Genomic DNA, 15,021 nt, shown 5'->3' on the forward strand with positions numbered 1-15,021 from the left:
CGCTGGATATGTTGGCTCTGAATTTATTTGGGTTTGTCAGGCTAATTAGAAAGTGCTGCACACTCATGCATTGGCAGATCCTAAACATTATGGTGCTGGCTGGCTGGGTAAACACATATGGGATTGGAGGGAGGGGCATGCTTTGGGATATCCTGGAAAGATGGAGCAGGGTGGAAAAGGGAGGCAGGGTTGGGGATTTTCTTTGGCCGTGCAGCACAGGCCATTTCCCTTTGTCCACAATGGGGTAAATTCCTCACTCCTGGAAAGGAGATGAGCAGACTGGAGGCACAAAAGGGAAGGAAAACAGATGAGGCATCCATAAGAAACGCTTTGGAGTGGGGGCATAGCAGTGGTCCCAGCAGGAAGCCATTTATTCTCGGGATACTCACAAAGGGGCTTTGCCCAAGACATGTTTAAGCAGCTTATGGCCATTAGACAAATGTTTAATCTTCAGGAAAGTGGGCCACCAGGCAGGCAGGTGCTGGGATGCTTTTCGAGCCATGGAGCAGCTGGATCTGGGAGAGAGGGCAGTGGAGGGGACCCTGGGGACCGGGAACCAGAGGAGGGCAGGGTTTGCACCTCAGGGCTTGGCAGGGCAGGTGTGGCCACTGCAAATGGCAAAAGGCTTCCTATGGAAAGGTGAAAGGAGCCCCTGTAACCACCTGAGCACAGCAGGGATGGGCAAAGAGACCCCAGAGAGGCTGTCCCAAGTCTAGTGGCACCTCTGCCACCTGTGTGTGACCTGCAGGACCTGAGGCAGCCAGCTGGAAGGTGGTTCAAATAAAACTCTACAGATGTGCAGCCCCAGCCCCACAGAGGCAGCCACCGCTGAAAGGCGCGGAAAGCCAGACGGAAAATCAGCTCATTCCCATATCTGATCCCAGTTTGCCCTAAATAAAGGCGTGGATCGGCCTGCGGGGCGCACGGGCAGGGCGGGAGTAACTTCAGCCTGCCCTTCTCCGAGAGCAAGGCTGGAGCTGGCATCCCTGGGCTGCGTGAGCAGCGTTTCCCAGGCAGGTGCCGTCATTTTGCAATTATCCAAGAGATGGCAGCCTTCCCTAAATCTTCGCCGGGCTCTGACCACGAGCACGCGTTTCACCTTGAGCCCGACACGGCGGCTGGCGCAGCCCGTGGGATCTCAAGCTGCAGAGAGCTGCTAAAAGCCGCCTTTCCAGCCGTGCTACTGGGATTTTCCTGGTTCCTGCCTGGAGCAGTGATGGTGGAGAAGAGATCTGGGTTTTCTCTTGGTTGTACATCACCCAAAGTTGCCTTCTGCCGGCAGCCCCAGCATCCTGGGCTGTTCCTGTGGCATTCCTCACCATCCATGGTGCCTGGAGCAGCTTCTGTGGGAGGGGGTGTTTGGGTTGGGAACTCCGGAAGGAAGTGTAGGAGCCAGTAATACACTGGCCTGGGCTCTCAACTCCCTGTGATTCCCAAACTGTTCTTCCCTGCAAAAGGACAACATGAGATGGTGGGATGAGCTCTCCCTCCTGGTGCCTTTGCTGTGTGGCTTTGTGGTCACCCACCCACAAAATTCCAACGTGTGCCCTCAAGAAATCACAGAATCACAGAGTACTTGGGCTAGAAAAGGCTTTAAAAACCTTCTCAGTCACCCCCTGCCATGGGCGGGGACAACTTCCACTATCACAAGCCCTGTCCAGCCTGACCTTGAACACTTCCAGGGATGGGGCAACCACATCTTCTGTGGGCAACCTGTGCCAGGGCCTCCCCATCCTCACAAGATTCCCATCTTCCTCTCCCCCCAGGGATTTTACTCTGCCTCAGTGTTCATTGCAGGAGCTCATCAGGATTGGAAATTATATCCCCTTTATGCACCCATCTCATGCATCTCTGTCCTCCAGACCTTGGAAGTGGAAGATGAAAACACAAATATAAACCCCATTTTTTTCCAAGCATCCCTTTTATCAGTTTTCCCTTCTCTCCACATTATATTTGCAGTCAGTGGAAAACTACAGATACCAAACTACAAATGCAAACCAACACCCTCTGCACTGTTCCTCTACCACTGTTTCCCTGAGCCTGCCAGCCCTAGAGAAAGAAGTCACACAGCCTATTCCTGGCTCTGTTCCCGTAGCCTTGGACACTCTGGAGGTGTCTATTCCAGTCCATTAAACTGTGCCAGGGCCTGTTTGCTGGGCCTGAGGCCAGCTGGCATTACCTGGCCATGTGCAGACTATCACTGGTGTGTGAGCAGCCCCCATTCCTGTTCCTTACTGGTGAATACCTTTGCTGGTGCCCCCACCTGGCACTTGGACTGGCACCTGCACAAAGTTATACATTTAATAGTCTCTGTTCATCCCTGTTGATCCCATCCTCCCTAAAAGATGAAATTGTCACTATCCACAGTGTATTCTCTGTTTTTCTCAGATAAAACTGGGGTGATCCATTTTTTAATTTGACTTTTTAAATTCTTTCCCTTTGCTGTGCATTAAACTGAGCAAAGCATGATTTCCTTCCTCTCAAAGAGACACAGGGGAGCCCTTTCCTCTGGGCTTAGGATAATTGGGAGGTGCCATTGTGGGTGACACTGGAGTCCACAGCTGAGGACATTGATGGGAATGGAAGGAAAAACTGGCCTTAAAAATCCCAAGACAATTCCCTGAGCCACAGTGAGCTCTTCTCCAGGAAACCCACCCAGTCTCCCCCAGGAGCAAGGTGTAGTGGCAGCACAGTCCCTGCAGTAGGGACTTCCAGCTGCTCCTCCTGGAGACATTAGGAGGAAAGTCACAGTGACAAGTGGGAACTGGGATCAGCAAGGCATGAAGCTGATTTGGGTTTGTCTATGCTTCGTTTTCCAAGGAAATGGTGAGCAAAGAAGAGCCCTAGATCATGGAATCACAGAATTTTTGGGGTTGGAAGGGACCTTAAGGATTATCTTGTTCCAATCCCCTGCCATGGGCAGGGACACTTTCCACCATCCCAGGTTGCTCCAAGCCCTGTCCAACCTGGCCTTGGACATTTCCAGGGATCCAGGGGCAGCCACAGCTTCTCTGGGAAACCTGTGCCAGCTGCAGCTCTGCTCCCACCAGTGGGTCAGGATCACTTCCACGTTTGTCAGACTTTTCTCCTTTAGGTATCCCCTGTGATGCCTAGAGATGGAGCCTCAGCTGAAAAGGAGCAGCTGGAGGGCACATTTCCCATGCTGTGTCCTAGGGAAGAGTCTCTAGGAATGACATGGGCTGTTTACCCCATCAGGTCAACTCCGAAACAGGTCTCAATGACACATAAAAGGACAAAACTGAAGTCTTTCTGGGGACAAAACTTAATAATTGGTGGCAATTTTTAGATTCAGAAGCCGCATTGTAGTTTTTAGACTGCACTAGCCCTGGCTGGATCCAATCTGTTATCTGAGATTGTGCCTCTCCCCTCCTGCTTCACCTTAATCCCAAGGATCCTGCACTTTCTAAGTGTTCCTGTGCTACCACACAGGGCTGCTCACACAGCCATGGTCATTTCCAAATTATTGGCAGTTCAGGGGGTGAGGGTTGGAGCCTCTCTTCTCTGGAGCCAGGCTGGGAGAGCTGGGGGTGTTCACCTGGAGAAGAGAAGGATCCAGGGAGAGCTCAGAGCCCCTTCCAGAGCCTAAAGGGGCTCCAGGAGAGCTGGAGAGGGACTTGGGACAAGGGATGGAGGGGCAGGGCAAGGGGGAATGGGTTCAACTGGCAGCATTTGCATTTGACCACATAATCTCCATGAACAAGGACCTCTCTGGCAAGACTGATTGGATTTTTCCTGGTCCTCTGCACCCAACCTTTTTAGAAGGCAACGAACCCCACAGCACATTTCACATTTCAATATTTTTTTATTGAAAGGAGCAAAATATTTTTCCATCAAGGAAAAAGAAAAAAAAAACAAAGAAAAAAGAAAACAAATTTGTTGCCAAACAAGAAGAAACCACTGCAAGCATCACTTTCTGTCCTCCTCTCTACTTCCTTTTCCTGTGTGTCAGGCAGCAGTGAATCCTCCCGCAGTCCTCAGTGTGCTCCTCCCTCTCTCCTTTGCCACAGGTCCTGGAGCAATGCCCTCTGCAGCTCCTTTTTGGCTGGCTCTTGGCTGTGGAGAGAAGGAAAGATCTGAATCTACACTGACTAATTCCTCGTGGTCACCAGCATGGTCCAGTGACCATGACCGGGCCCAGTTCCCATGGAGACCCACAGATGTTGGATGCCTAAATTCAGTATGGCATGATTCTGGAGCTGAACTCCACTCCAAAAGACTTTTGAACCAAACCCAGCATAATTCTCCTTGCAAGAGCACCCACACCTACTTTCCTGGAAAACTTTTTTTTTTTTGCATACAATCCCTGGGTGGTTTGGGTTGGAAGGGACCTTGATCCAGTTCCAACCCCCTGCCATAGGCAGGGACACCTCCCACCATCCCAGGTTTCTCTAAGCCCCATCCAACCTGGCCTTGGACACTTCCTGGAACACTTTCAGCTTAATTCCGTTATGGTTCAGTCTTATCTCTCATTCTGCTCCACACAATTTTCCACCTTACCTGGGGTGGCCATCAAGGCCATTAGGAAAACAGCAAAGACAACGTAGATGACCCTCATGGCTGGATATCCACCAGGACCACAGCAGCTCTGGGATGCAGCCTTGCAGGGAGACCTTGCTCAGAAAAAGGCTGGAGACCCTGATATTTATAGACATTTCCTGACAGAGAGGACAGCGTTAGGAGGAGCGTGACTTTGCTGGTATCCAAGGACACATTGTTTGCTGCTTAATGGGACCTTATGTCACTCCAACCCAGTGGCCATCTGACAATGAGACATCCATTTGGCCATTTGGCTCTTTGAAGGGCTCACGTGTGCCCTGTGCCAGTGTCCCTCTCATGAGAGACTTTTAGCACAGACAAGTGTGACAGTCCCCCTGTTCAGGGGACTTGGTGCTGGCTTGTAGGAATGGTTGGGGTGATCAGTGCTAAAGCAATGAGTTTGAGAGCCCTTTTTCTCCCTTTCCAAAGCAGAGGCCTGAGAGGACTGGTACCGATCCCACCATGGGCATTCCCAGCTGCCTGTCCAGACTCTCCACCAGATCCCCGAATCCTGTGGCAATGGACAAGCAAGTTGTTATCAAGCTGAAATGTCTTTCCTATCAGAAGAGCCCTCTGGCTGCCTGAAGGCGCATTTTACATATAAATTAACAGAACATAGTAAAATTCCAAGGTCAGAGATGGCCAGAGTGGCTCAGGCCTCTGCTGCCCTCCCAAAGTGAACTTCAACACAAACTGGGAAGAGTCACAGAATGATAGAATGGTTTGGGTTGGAAGGGACCTTAAAGCTCATCTAGTTCCAAGCCCCTGCCATGGGCAGGGACAAGAACAGGACAGGGCCGGGACACTTTTCACTAGAGCAGGTTACTGGCAGAAGAACCAGAAGTCCTGGCATTTACATTTATACCAGATTGTGATTGATGTGCTCCTTCCCACATTTCCCTCCCCATTGTGGAGAAACAAAAAAATTCCTTTAGCACCTCCAGTCCAAGGAGAGGCTGAACCCAAGCAGAGACACTGCAGGTTGTGTTCCTGGCAAAGAATGGATGTTTGAGCCTGAACAATGTTGGCACTGCACCATGCTCTTCCCTCTGGAATGGCCTGACAGCAGGCTGGGGCTGCCTGCCCTGGGGAGCAAAACTGGAAAAGCTCTTGCTCCAAGTGTGTCCACTTGAAGGGACTGGGAACAAGGGCTTCCCTTCCACATCCAGATGGATCTCACAGCTCTAAGACGCTGAATGGATCCCAAGCCCTGTGGATTTGCTGTTGTTGTCTCTCTGCACTGTATGCATCCATTGCATTGCAATGTAAAAGCAGGAGAGAAGCAGAGAAGATAAATGGAGGATTAAATTGCCCCAAATGTTCCCAATGCACCCCTCTAGCTGTCTTTTCTCCAGATGGAAAATGATCCCTCAGTCCCTATGGCTCTTCTGGTCCCTGACTCCTCTGCAAATTCCAGTTTGCTTCAGGATGGATGTGCCACTGGGTAAGGTTGAGCCCATCGGTGACAGTGGCAGCACCTCTGGGATAACAGATGAAAGAAAAGAGGGGGGGAAATGCAGAACAGCACCTGGAGAGAGGAATGAGAACACGTGAGAACAGCCCTGCTCCAAGGCCAGTGCCAAAGGAGGAGCAGGAGCTGCTCCAGGCACCAGAGCTGAGATTTCCCAGCCCAGGGTTCAGCCCAGGGAGAGGCAGATGTGCCCCTGCAGCCCATGGGGGCCCAGCGGGGAGCAGAAATCCACATGCAGCACCTGGAGACCCCACACTGGAGCAGGGGAATGCTTGAAGGAACCTGGGGGAAACCCATGCTGGAGCAGAGTCCTGGCAGGACTTGTGACTCCTTGGGGGACTCGTGTGGAGCAGCCTATTCGAAGGATTGACCCCATGGAAAGGACCCACACTGGAGCAGGGGAAGTGTGTGAGGAGCCCAGCCCCTGAGAAAGAAGGAGCAGCAGAGACAACTGACCACAGCCCCCATTCCCCTGCTGAGGAGGAGGGAGAGAATTCAGGAGTGACACCAAGAATGGGAAAAAGTAGCAGGCAGGGAGGGCTGAATTTTAAGATATTTTTTCCTTTCCATGATTTTGACTTGCAATAAATTGTATTCAATTTCCTAAGCGGAGTCTGTTTTGCCCATGGTGACAATTGCTGAGGGATCTCCCCCTGTCCAAACCATTGCATGGGATCTGTGAGAGCCTTGTTGCTTCTCTGTTTCCCACTTGCTGAAATTTTCATGGGAAGAGGGCTGTCTTATGCTTGAGAGAAGAGATTGCTGAGCCACAGACAGTTTTAAAGACATCTGCAGATAACCTGTGACCTGAAAAGCAACAATGAGCTAAAAGAATCTCTCTTGTCTCCAGAGGGCTTTGTTAAGGGCCACAGGGAAGTCAAGAGGAAAAATAGCACCTTATTCCCAAATCCCCACCCTATCAGACCTGCAGCTTTTTGTCAGTGGATGTTCAGGCTTTTTTTGATGCTGCTGAGCCTTTGGGCTAGGCTTGGGGAACCTGTTTTAATGCAGGGACCATGAGGACACCAGTAACCACACCACACATGTCAGAGTTACATTTCCTTTTTTTTTCTTTGTTTTATTTGTTAAGAGGAGGGGATGGCAATGGGTTCAGACAGCTGGGAATCTGCTCCCACAGCCACCGTGGTGCCTCCTCTTCCCCAGGTGCTCCCTCTTCAGCTCTTATTTCCCCTTCCAGGCAGTTGGGATGCAGCACGAGTACTTGCAGTCGGCAGAGGTGTATTTCAAATCCATCACGCGACATTTCGGGGAGCAGTACCCCATAGGAGCACAGGTCTTCCTGACCTTCCCATAGCCTGGAAGAGGAGAAGGAGAGTGGTTGTTTCTCATTTCTGTTCCCCTTCCCCCACCTCTGTTCCCCATTTCGCCATCTCTGCTTCCCATTTCCATCCCCTCCCATCCCTTCCCAGTCACAGTGGGCAGCAGGATCAGACCCTGCTCCATTCCCTCACATGTCCAACACTCCTGTCCAAGCCCAGCCTCAAAGGTGGAAGGGACCTGGAAGGTGACAAGTCAGAACAGCTCCTTGTGCACCTCCCTCCCCTCATCTTTGGAAAAGATGCTCCCAAGGGAAGCAGACCCATTTCCCTCCTGAGAGATGCCCCAAAAGCAAAGTGGTTAAAGATGTCCCCCTGTGCCCATAGGTGGTTCCTTCCCTTGTACCTCTCCTGAAAGGATCAATGTTCTCAGAGCAAAGCAGCAAAAACCACATCAAGGTTGCTGCAAAGGTCTTAACATTGGTCCCACAGCAGCCTGGCACCAAATATTCACCATTAAAAGGTGAAAAGTGGGCCAAGGGAAAGACTTGCCCCAGGTGCGTGAGAATTGACATCTGAGGGGGGTTTCTAACACCCCTTTGGGAGATCTCAGCCCAAAATCCCCTCTTGATTCCTGGAGAGGGACCAAAGAGCTTTAGAGTCTGAGAAACAGAGAATGTCAGCAACAGTTGTGTCACATCAATAAACCAAACATAGAATCATGGAAGCATGGGATGGTTTAGGTTGGAAGAGACCTTAAAGATCTCTTTGTTTCAGCCCTCTGCCATGGGCAGGGACACCTTCCACTACCCCAGGCTGCTCCAAGCCCCATCCAACCTGGCCTTGGACATTTCCAGGAATGGGGCAGCCACAGCTTCTCTGGGCACCCTCTCTACTCTCACAGGGAAGAATTTCTTCTTCATATCCAGACTAAATCTACCCTTTATCATCTTAAGCCATTAAACACAACCAGGGCTGAATTTAGACAGAGACACTGAGCTGCCTGAAAAGCCCTCCAGCAGCACTATGAAATTCTCCGAATCCCTGGGAGAAGTTGCCACATCCAGACTCTTGTTTGGAATTGTTTATCCTTGGCTCACTCCTAAACTGGAACTGATGTTTTAACCTCAATTATTCCTATACAAATCTCCCCGAGCTAGTTCTCATTTTATTGTCCCTGGAAAGAAGTCATTGAAGTACCTACCCAGGTTATAGCAGCTACCTCAGAGGGTAAGAACTGAGCTAAAGTTATTTTAAAAGAATCCCAACTAGTATAAAGCTCATCCACCCCATTTCCCATCTTACCTGGAGTGGCCAGGGAGAAGAGGAGGAAAAGAGTGAAGACAAGGTATAGGAACCTCATGGCTGGAGCTGAGCTGGGATCTCAGGGAGGCTGGAGAGAGGAGAGTTGAAGACCTCAAAGGGAGGAGGTGATGTACAGGCAGGCTGGAGCTGCTGGGTTTTATAGAGAATTTCCTTGTGGAGCAGAGGATGCTGGGGACACGCGGGAATTCATCCAAGTCGTGCTGCTTGGGGCTGGGCGTGCAGTGATGGCACAAGAATTCCCCAATTGTGCTGGCAGGCACCTCCTGTCTGCCCCAGATGCGGTTGCCCAACATCAGATAGGATCCCAGCACAGATGGGAGCACAAAGGAATAGGGGATGTTGATATCTGGGTCCTTGGGATGGGGCTGTGGGTCAGAGGGACCTGATGGAGATCTGCAGGTGCAGCGGGGAGAGGAGAGCAAGATTGATATCACAGAACTCCGGGACTTTCCCAGCCTCTGGCAGGGATGCAGAGGGATGCAACAGGGCCACCATGCACTGATAACTCTCCCTGCATTGTCCAGGCTGATCACCATGTGGGACTGATGGCCTGGAAAGGATCCCTGCTCCCACCTCTGAACCGTGTCTGCAAAATCTCCCTGATAAATTCAGTGAATGTTCAGGGAGGTGCCTTTGGCTGTCCTCTCTGATGGATGGATGTGTGGGACTTCTGGGGCTGGCAGCTCCAGGGAGCCTGGATGGGACACTTTGATCATCACCTCGTCCCCACAGACCCTCCAGACAGTCCTGGGCTTTCTAACAAGAGCCAAACTCTGCGAGGGAACTTTTCCAGCCCCAGCTCACTGGGCTGTTTAATAATTTGATAAACAGCCAGGAAGAGAAAGAGGCTGAGGGGACAAGAAGCTGCTTCAGAATTACTCAATATCTTCAAACCTGAATCCTCAGAGTGCAGCAGATGAATCTTACAACACAACAGGGCAGCAAAATGACAAATGCTGAATCAGTGAGAATTTGGAAAAGTCTATAATCTCTGTACAAATTGGGGGGGGGGGGGGGGGGGGCGTCTGAATTGCCTGAAGCCAATTGGGAAGGAGGTTTGGGCATCCTGCATCGCCGTGTGGGATGTGCACTGCTCATCTCCCTATCCCTGATGGCCTTTAGTAGGGAAAGGAGAGGTTAAAGAAAGGTGGCAGAACTGGGGACTTGTTTTCACAAAATTAAATATACTGGAACTTGTCAGCTCAGGCTAGAAACTTAGTGAAGGTGTATCACAAGCTGCAAACATTTCAGAGGCCTAAGCAGGACAGAACTACAGTTCTGCAATTTTCCTAACCCAAGAAATAGGTGGGATATGAAGGTAAATCATGTATTTATCATAACAGTGAAAAAAAGTCCTTTTTCTCACTGAGGATAGCTGAAATGTGGAACTTGAACAAGAAATGCAAGAAGCTAAAATGCACTGAAAGGACAAATGTATTGAAAAAGCAATTTATAAATTAATGTAGCAAGTAAAAAAAAAAAAAAATTAAGTGCAAAATCTCCTTGGAGAATTTGCCAAAGTTCATGCCACTGATTTCTCATCCTTGCCACCAATAGATCAATAGATCCCCTTTCCTGGATTTGAGGGCTGTCATCTGTCATGTTTTCCATGTCTTTTCTTTCCTGATCATAACCATTCCACTTGATTGTTTTCTTTTTTTTTTTTTTTTTTTTTTTTTCTGTCAGGACACATCTTAACCACAGAATCACAGAATCATTTAGGTGGGAAAAGACCTCTGAGATCCAGTCCAACCATTCCCCAGCACTGCCAAGGCCGCCACTGATCCATGTCCCCAGCTGCCACATCCACAAAGCTTTTAAATCCCTCCAGGGATGGGGACTCCACCACAGCCCTGGGCAGTCTGTGCCAGTGCCTGATCACGTTTTCAGTGAAGAAACTTTCCCTAATATCCCATCTAAACCTCCCCTGGCACAGCTTGACGCTGTTCCCTCTCATCCTGTCCCTGTTCCCTGGGAGCAGAGCCCGACCCCCCTGGCTGTCCCGTCCTGTCAGGGAGTTGTGCAGAGCCAGAAGGCCCCCCCTGAACCTCTTTTTCTCCAGGATGAGCCACTCTCCCAGCTCCCTCAGCCCCTCCTGGTGCTCCAGCCCCTTCTCCAGCTCTGTTCCCTGTCCTGGACACGCTCCAGCCCCTCAATGTCCTTCTCGTGAGGGTCCTGGAGCTGTCCCCAGCACTGGAGGTGCCCCAGCAGTGCCAGCACAGGGGATGGGCACTATCCTGGGTCTTCTTGGTGACCTTGAGCCATTTTCTGAGCCACCCTGAGCCCCTTCCTTGCCTCCCTGGAGCACATGACAGCATGGATGAACTTCCCAAAGGCCGTGCCTTGAGTACAGCCTGTTTTCCAGACTCAGCTTTTGTTTGCACTTGTAGGACAATGGGTGCTGCATTCCCAACACCCTGACTCGGCTCTTTGGTGCCTGCCTGTGATCTACTGCCACACAAATGATCCCTGCAGAACTGCCCACAGCCAGAAACTCCTTGTTCTGTGTTCTCCAGATCATTATCATTGTCTGTATAGACAAGGGAGCTTCCCCTATTACTTAATGGGTTTTTTTTCATTATAGTTTTGGCATGAGGTGATCCACCGGGTTTCTAATCCTGTCCCCAGATGTTTTGCAGTCCTTTTCAACCTCTCATTTGTGAATTTTTGAAGAATTCTTTCCAGAAAATCATGGAAGTTACTAGGCAGGATAGCACTGGAATTACAAGTGACTTCTGATCAGATGTGGTATGGCAATTCATTTCCTTAGCTTCATTTACATATTTGCCTACATCCCTTTTAATCAGCATCATGTTTTTTTGGAAAGATTTCAGAAAAAATACCCCAAAAAGGCTTGGGCCAAATCAATGTGATGAAAATCAGGCCAAATGCAAGGGTTGGGGCAGTCCCCAGGATCAATCCAGGCTGGGGATGAAGGGGTGGAGCAGCCCTGGGAGAAGGACTTGGGGATGCTGGGGGGTGAGAGCTGGACATGACCCATCCCTGAACTCCCCATGCCCTGGGCATCCCCCAGCTGGAGCATCCAGGGAAGGGAATGGAGCTGGGAAAGGGGCTAGAGCACCAGGAGGGGCTGAGGGAGCTGGGGAAGGGGCTCAGCCTGGAGAAAAGGAGGCTCAGGGGGGACCTTGTGGCTCTGCACAACTCCCTGACAGGACGGGACAGCCAGGGGAGTTGGGCTCTGCTCCCAGGGAACAGGGTCAGGATGAGAGGGAACGGCCTCAAGTTGCACTAGGGGAGGTTTAGATGGGATATTAGGGAAAGTTTGTTCGCTGAAAAAGTGATCAGGCACTGGCACAGACTGCCCAGGGCTGTGGTGGAGTCCCCATCCCTGCAAGTGTCCCAAAGGGAATGTGGATATGACATGTGGGGATGTGTGGCGAACACAGTGGTGCCAGGTTCATGGCACTCAAGGATCTCAGAGGCATTTTCCCACCCTCATGATTCTTTGATTCAATAAGAAGGATGTGGAGCTGTTGGACTGAGTCTAGAGGGGAGCCACAAAATTGATCACAGAATCACAGAACTGGAGCCCGTTTGCTCTGGAGCCAGGCTGGGAGAGCTGGGAGTGTTCACCTGGAAAAGAGAAAGATCCAGAGAGAGCTCAGAGCCTCTTCCAGGGCCTAAAGAGGTTCCAGGAGAGCTGGAGAGGGACCTGGGACAAGGGATGGAGGGACAGGACAAGGGGCAATCTCTTAAAGCTGAAGGAGGGAAGATTTAGATGGGATATTGGGAATTCTTGGCTGTGAGGGTGGTGAGACCCTGGCACAAGGTGCCCAGAGAAGCTGTGGCTGCCCCTGGATTCCTGGAAGTGTCCAAGGCCAGGCTGGATGGGGCTTGGAGCAACCTGGGACAGTGGAAGGTGTCCCTGCCCATGGCAGGGGGTGGGACTGGATGGTCTTTAAGATCCCTTCCAATCCAAACTGTTCTGGGGTTCTGTTCCATGACTCTTTAATCCTCAGTGCCAGAGCACTGGTCAGGGTTGGATGCTCCATAAAACCACTGGGGAATGGATCTGATACCCCATTGTGCCTGTGCCTTGCAGACAGCACCCAGAGCTTATCAGGAGCCATCCCAGGCTGAATTCCAGCTGCTCTGGCAGCAGCTGTGCTGTGGGCAGCCCCGGCTGGCACTGCTGTAGCACGGCCGTGCCCAACAGCCGGATCTGGAGAGCGGGAATGGCCCCACGTGCCCGTGGAGCACGGGCCTGGCTGCCAGGTGCCTTTGTGAGAGGGCCCAGCGGGGCAGGGTGACACTGCACAGCCTGGAGAGCAAACAACAGCCCTCTGGAGATGGCTTTGCCCAAGGTTCTCTTCTGGCCGTGCTGCTCGTGGCCAGAGTCCCTCTATAAAACCTCTGCCCTCAGACCCCGCAGACACCTCGGATCTTGTGTGCCAAGATCCCCCCCTGGCCTCCAGCCATGAGGGTGCTCTGCGTGGTCTTTGCTGTGCTCCTGCTTTTCTCCCTGGCCACCCCAGGTAAGATAGGAACGTGTGGAGGTGGAGAAGTCGGGGTGACCTGTGTCCTCCGCAGCCTCTGTGCCTCAGGGTGAGGGAGGGGGTTCATCTCTGGGGCGGGGGGATCAGGTCCCTGGTGATTTACTCAGCCTGGCAGGCACAGTGGGGCTGGGATGGGCTGAATGCCACACTGCAAATCCCATCTCCCACCCTCAGGCAGAGGGATCCAACATGAGTAGAGGGATGGTTTGTAAGTGCCCAGCTGTCCTCCAGCTCAGTGGGGACATGAAATGCATCCTCTCCCTGGTGGGTCTAACCCCAGAGCATCAGTACCACGCTGGAACCAGCATGGAGACAACTCCCAGGGCTCTGTCCTCCTACATATCCATGATTTTCTCCATAACCCCGCTCTGTCTCCTCCCACGGCAGGGCACGGGCAGCCCAAGGGCTTTTGTGACGGGTACTGCGCCCACGCGTGCGGCGAAACCGAGGAGTGGTCCTTCAGCCCCTACTGCGAGGAGCTGCACTGCTGCATCCCCTCTCCCAAAAAGGGGAAATGACCCTGGAGGAGCCCAGCCCCGCAGCCGTGGGGCTCCCGGCGCTGTGTCCAGGGCGTGGCCGAGGCGGTGCTCAGTGCTTTGAAGTAAAGATGGGCAGATAAGATCATTTCTGTGTGCTGTGAGGTCCATTCGCCTCCCGGGAGGGGACAGCCGGGAGAGGCTGGCAGCCAGAGCTCCCTGGAGAATGGTCACGACACCCCCCTGGCAGCCCCAGCTGCTTCTGGCAGCCCCAAACCCCTGACACCAAAATGCCACCCAGGAAAAGCAAAGGTGTTGGGGTTTTGAAAGCAGTGGTGGCAAAGGCTGGGTGGGGGCTCGTGGCTTAATCCAGTGCCTCCCTCCTCCACAAGCTGAACCCCAGGTTATTTGTAGGGGGCACAACAGCCCCATCAGTCCCATCCAGCCTCTGCACCGGGGTTCTCAGTCCCACGGAGAGGTGGGAACGGGAGACAAACAGCACACCACCTTCCCCTTGCACCCCAAAATCCCATTCCTGGGGTGCCCACAGAGCAACCAGTGCAGCCACTGAGGCTTTGGGGTCCCGTGGTTGTCCTGCACACCCTCACCAAGAGCCTTCTCAGCAGAGTCTGTGACCGTGGGGATCACCAAGAACAGGAGAACAGATGAGGATTTCCTCAGTGACCCCTTCCCTGCCCCATCCCCTGTGGGATAACCCAATCACTCCAGTTATTCTGCAAGGGCACATGGACTGATCCAGTGTAGGGTGGCTCAGAACACCCCACAAACACTCCAGCAATACTGGAGGCTGGGATGTTTGTGTCCTAAAGGGCCACAGGGCAAAAATCAGCTCTGTGTCTCTGAAACCCTGCAGGAAATAAAGGAACTTTCCAGCCCTGGGGCCTTACAAACACAGAAGAAGGCTTTGCATGGGTGTTTGTAGGACTGGAAGGTGATGCAAGAGAAGAGAGGGGGTGCAGACCTCTCCCTCTTGTGAGATGACTCCCAATTTCTGCAGGAGAAAGGGCTGTGTCTCCTCTCCTCAGCAACATCCTTTGTGATCAGCAGAGATCTTGGCACATGAAGCTGGAGGTAAAAGTGATTTCTTCCTCATAATAATTTATATATTTGTCCAAAACTGCCATTTCCCAGAACACATGAGGCCTGCTGGTGCATCTGAACATGCAACATGAGGTGCTCCAAGGGTTTTGTGACCATTTCTGCACCTGGAAATTTTGGGGCAGACCAGTAGGAAAAAAAAGAACAGGAAAAAAAAAATGACCAAGCTTATGCTCCTTTATTTATCTTTAGGATAAAATTTTCATCCTTAGGATAAACTGATAACCTGAAACTCTTTATCAGCTGAAAGACTGACCAGGGATATAGGAAACCTGATA

General features: G+C 51.7%; 1 protein-coding gene across 2 annotated transcripts in view; it reads left to right on the plus strand.

The window, feature by feature from the left end:
• The window catches only part of LOC137470120 (small basic protein 1-like), a 30,608-nt gene extending 16,838 nt beyond the window's left edge, over window positions 1–13,770 (plus strand). Inside the window, exons 1-2 of one of the 2 annotated variants that reach the window (XM_068183156.1) lie at window positions 12,872–13,127; window positions 13,536–13,770. In XM_068183156.1, the coding sequence (XP_068039257.1) occupies window positions 13,070–13,127; window positions 13,536–13,666 (189 nt within the window). In that variant the 5' untranslated portion in view covers window positions 12,872–13,069 and the 3' untranslated portion in view covers window positions 13,667–13,770. Of the gene's footprint in view, window positions 1–12,871; window positions 13,128–13,535 lie in introns of those variants that run through there. The other variant, XR_010996887.1, reaches the window with a different exon arrangement.
• The last annotated feature ends 1,251 nt before the right edge of the window (window positions 13,771–15,021 follow it).

This window comes from Anomalospiza imberbis, chromosome 3 (assembly GCF_031753505.1).
Source record: "Anomalospiza imberbis isolate Cuckoo-Finch-1a 21T00152 chromosome 3, ASM3175350v1, whole genome shotgun sequence".
NCBI lineage: Eukaryota > Metazoa > Chordata > Aves > Passeriformes > Viduidae > Anomalospiza > Anomalospiza imberbis.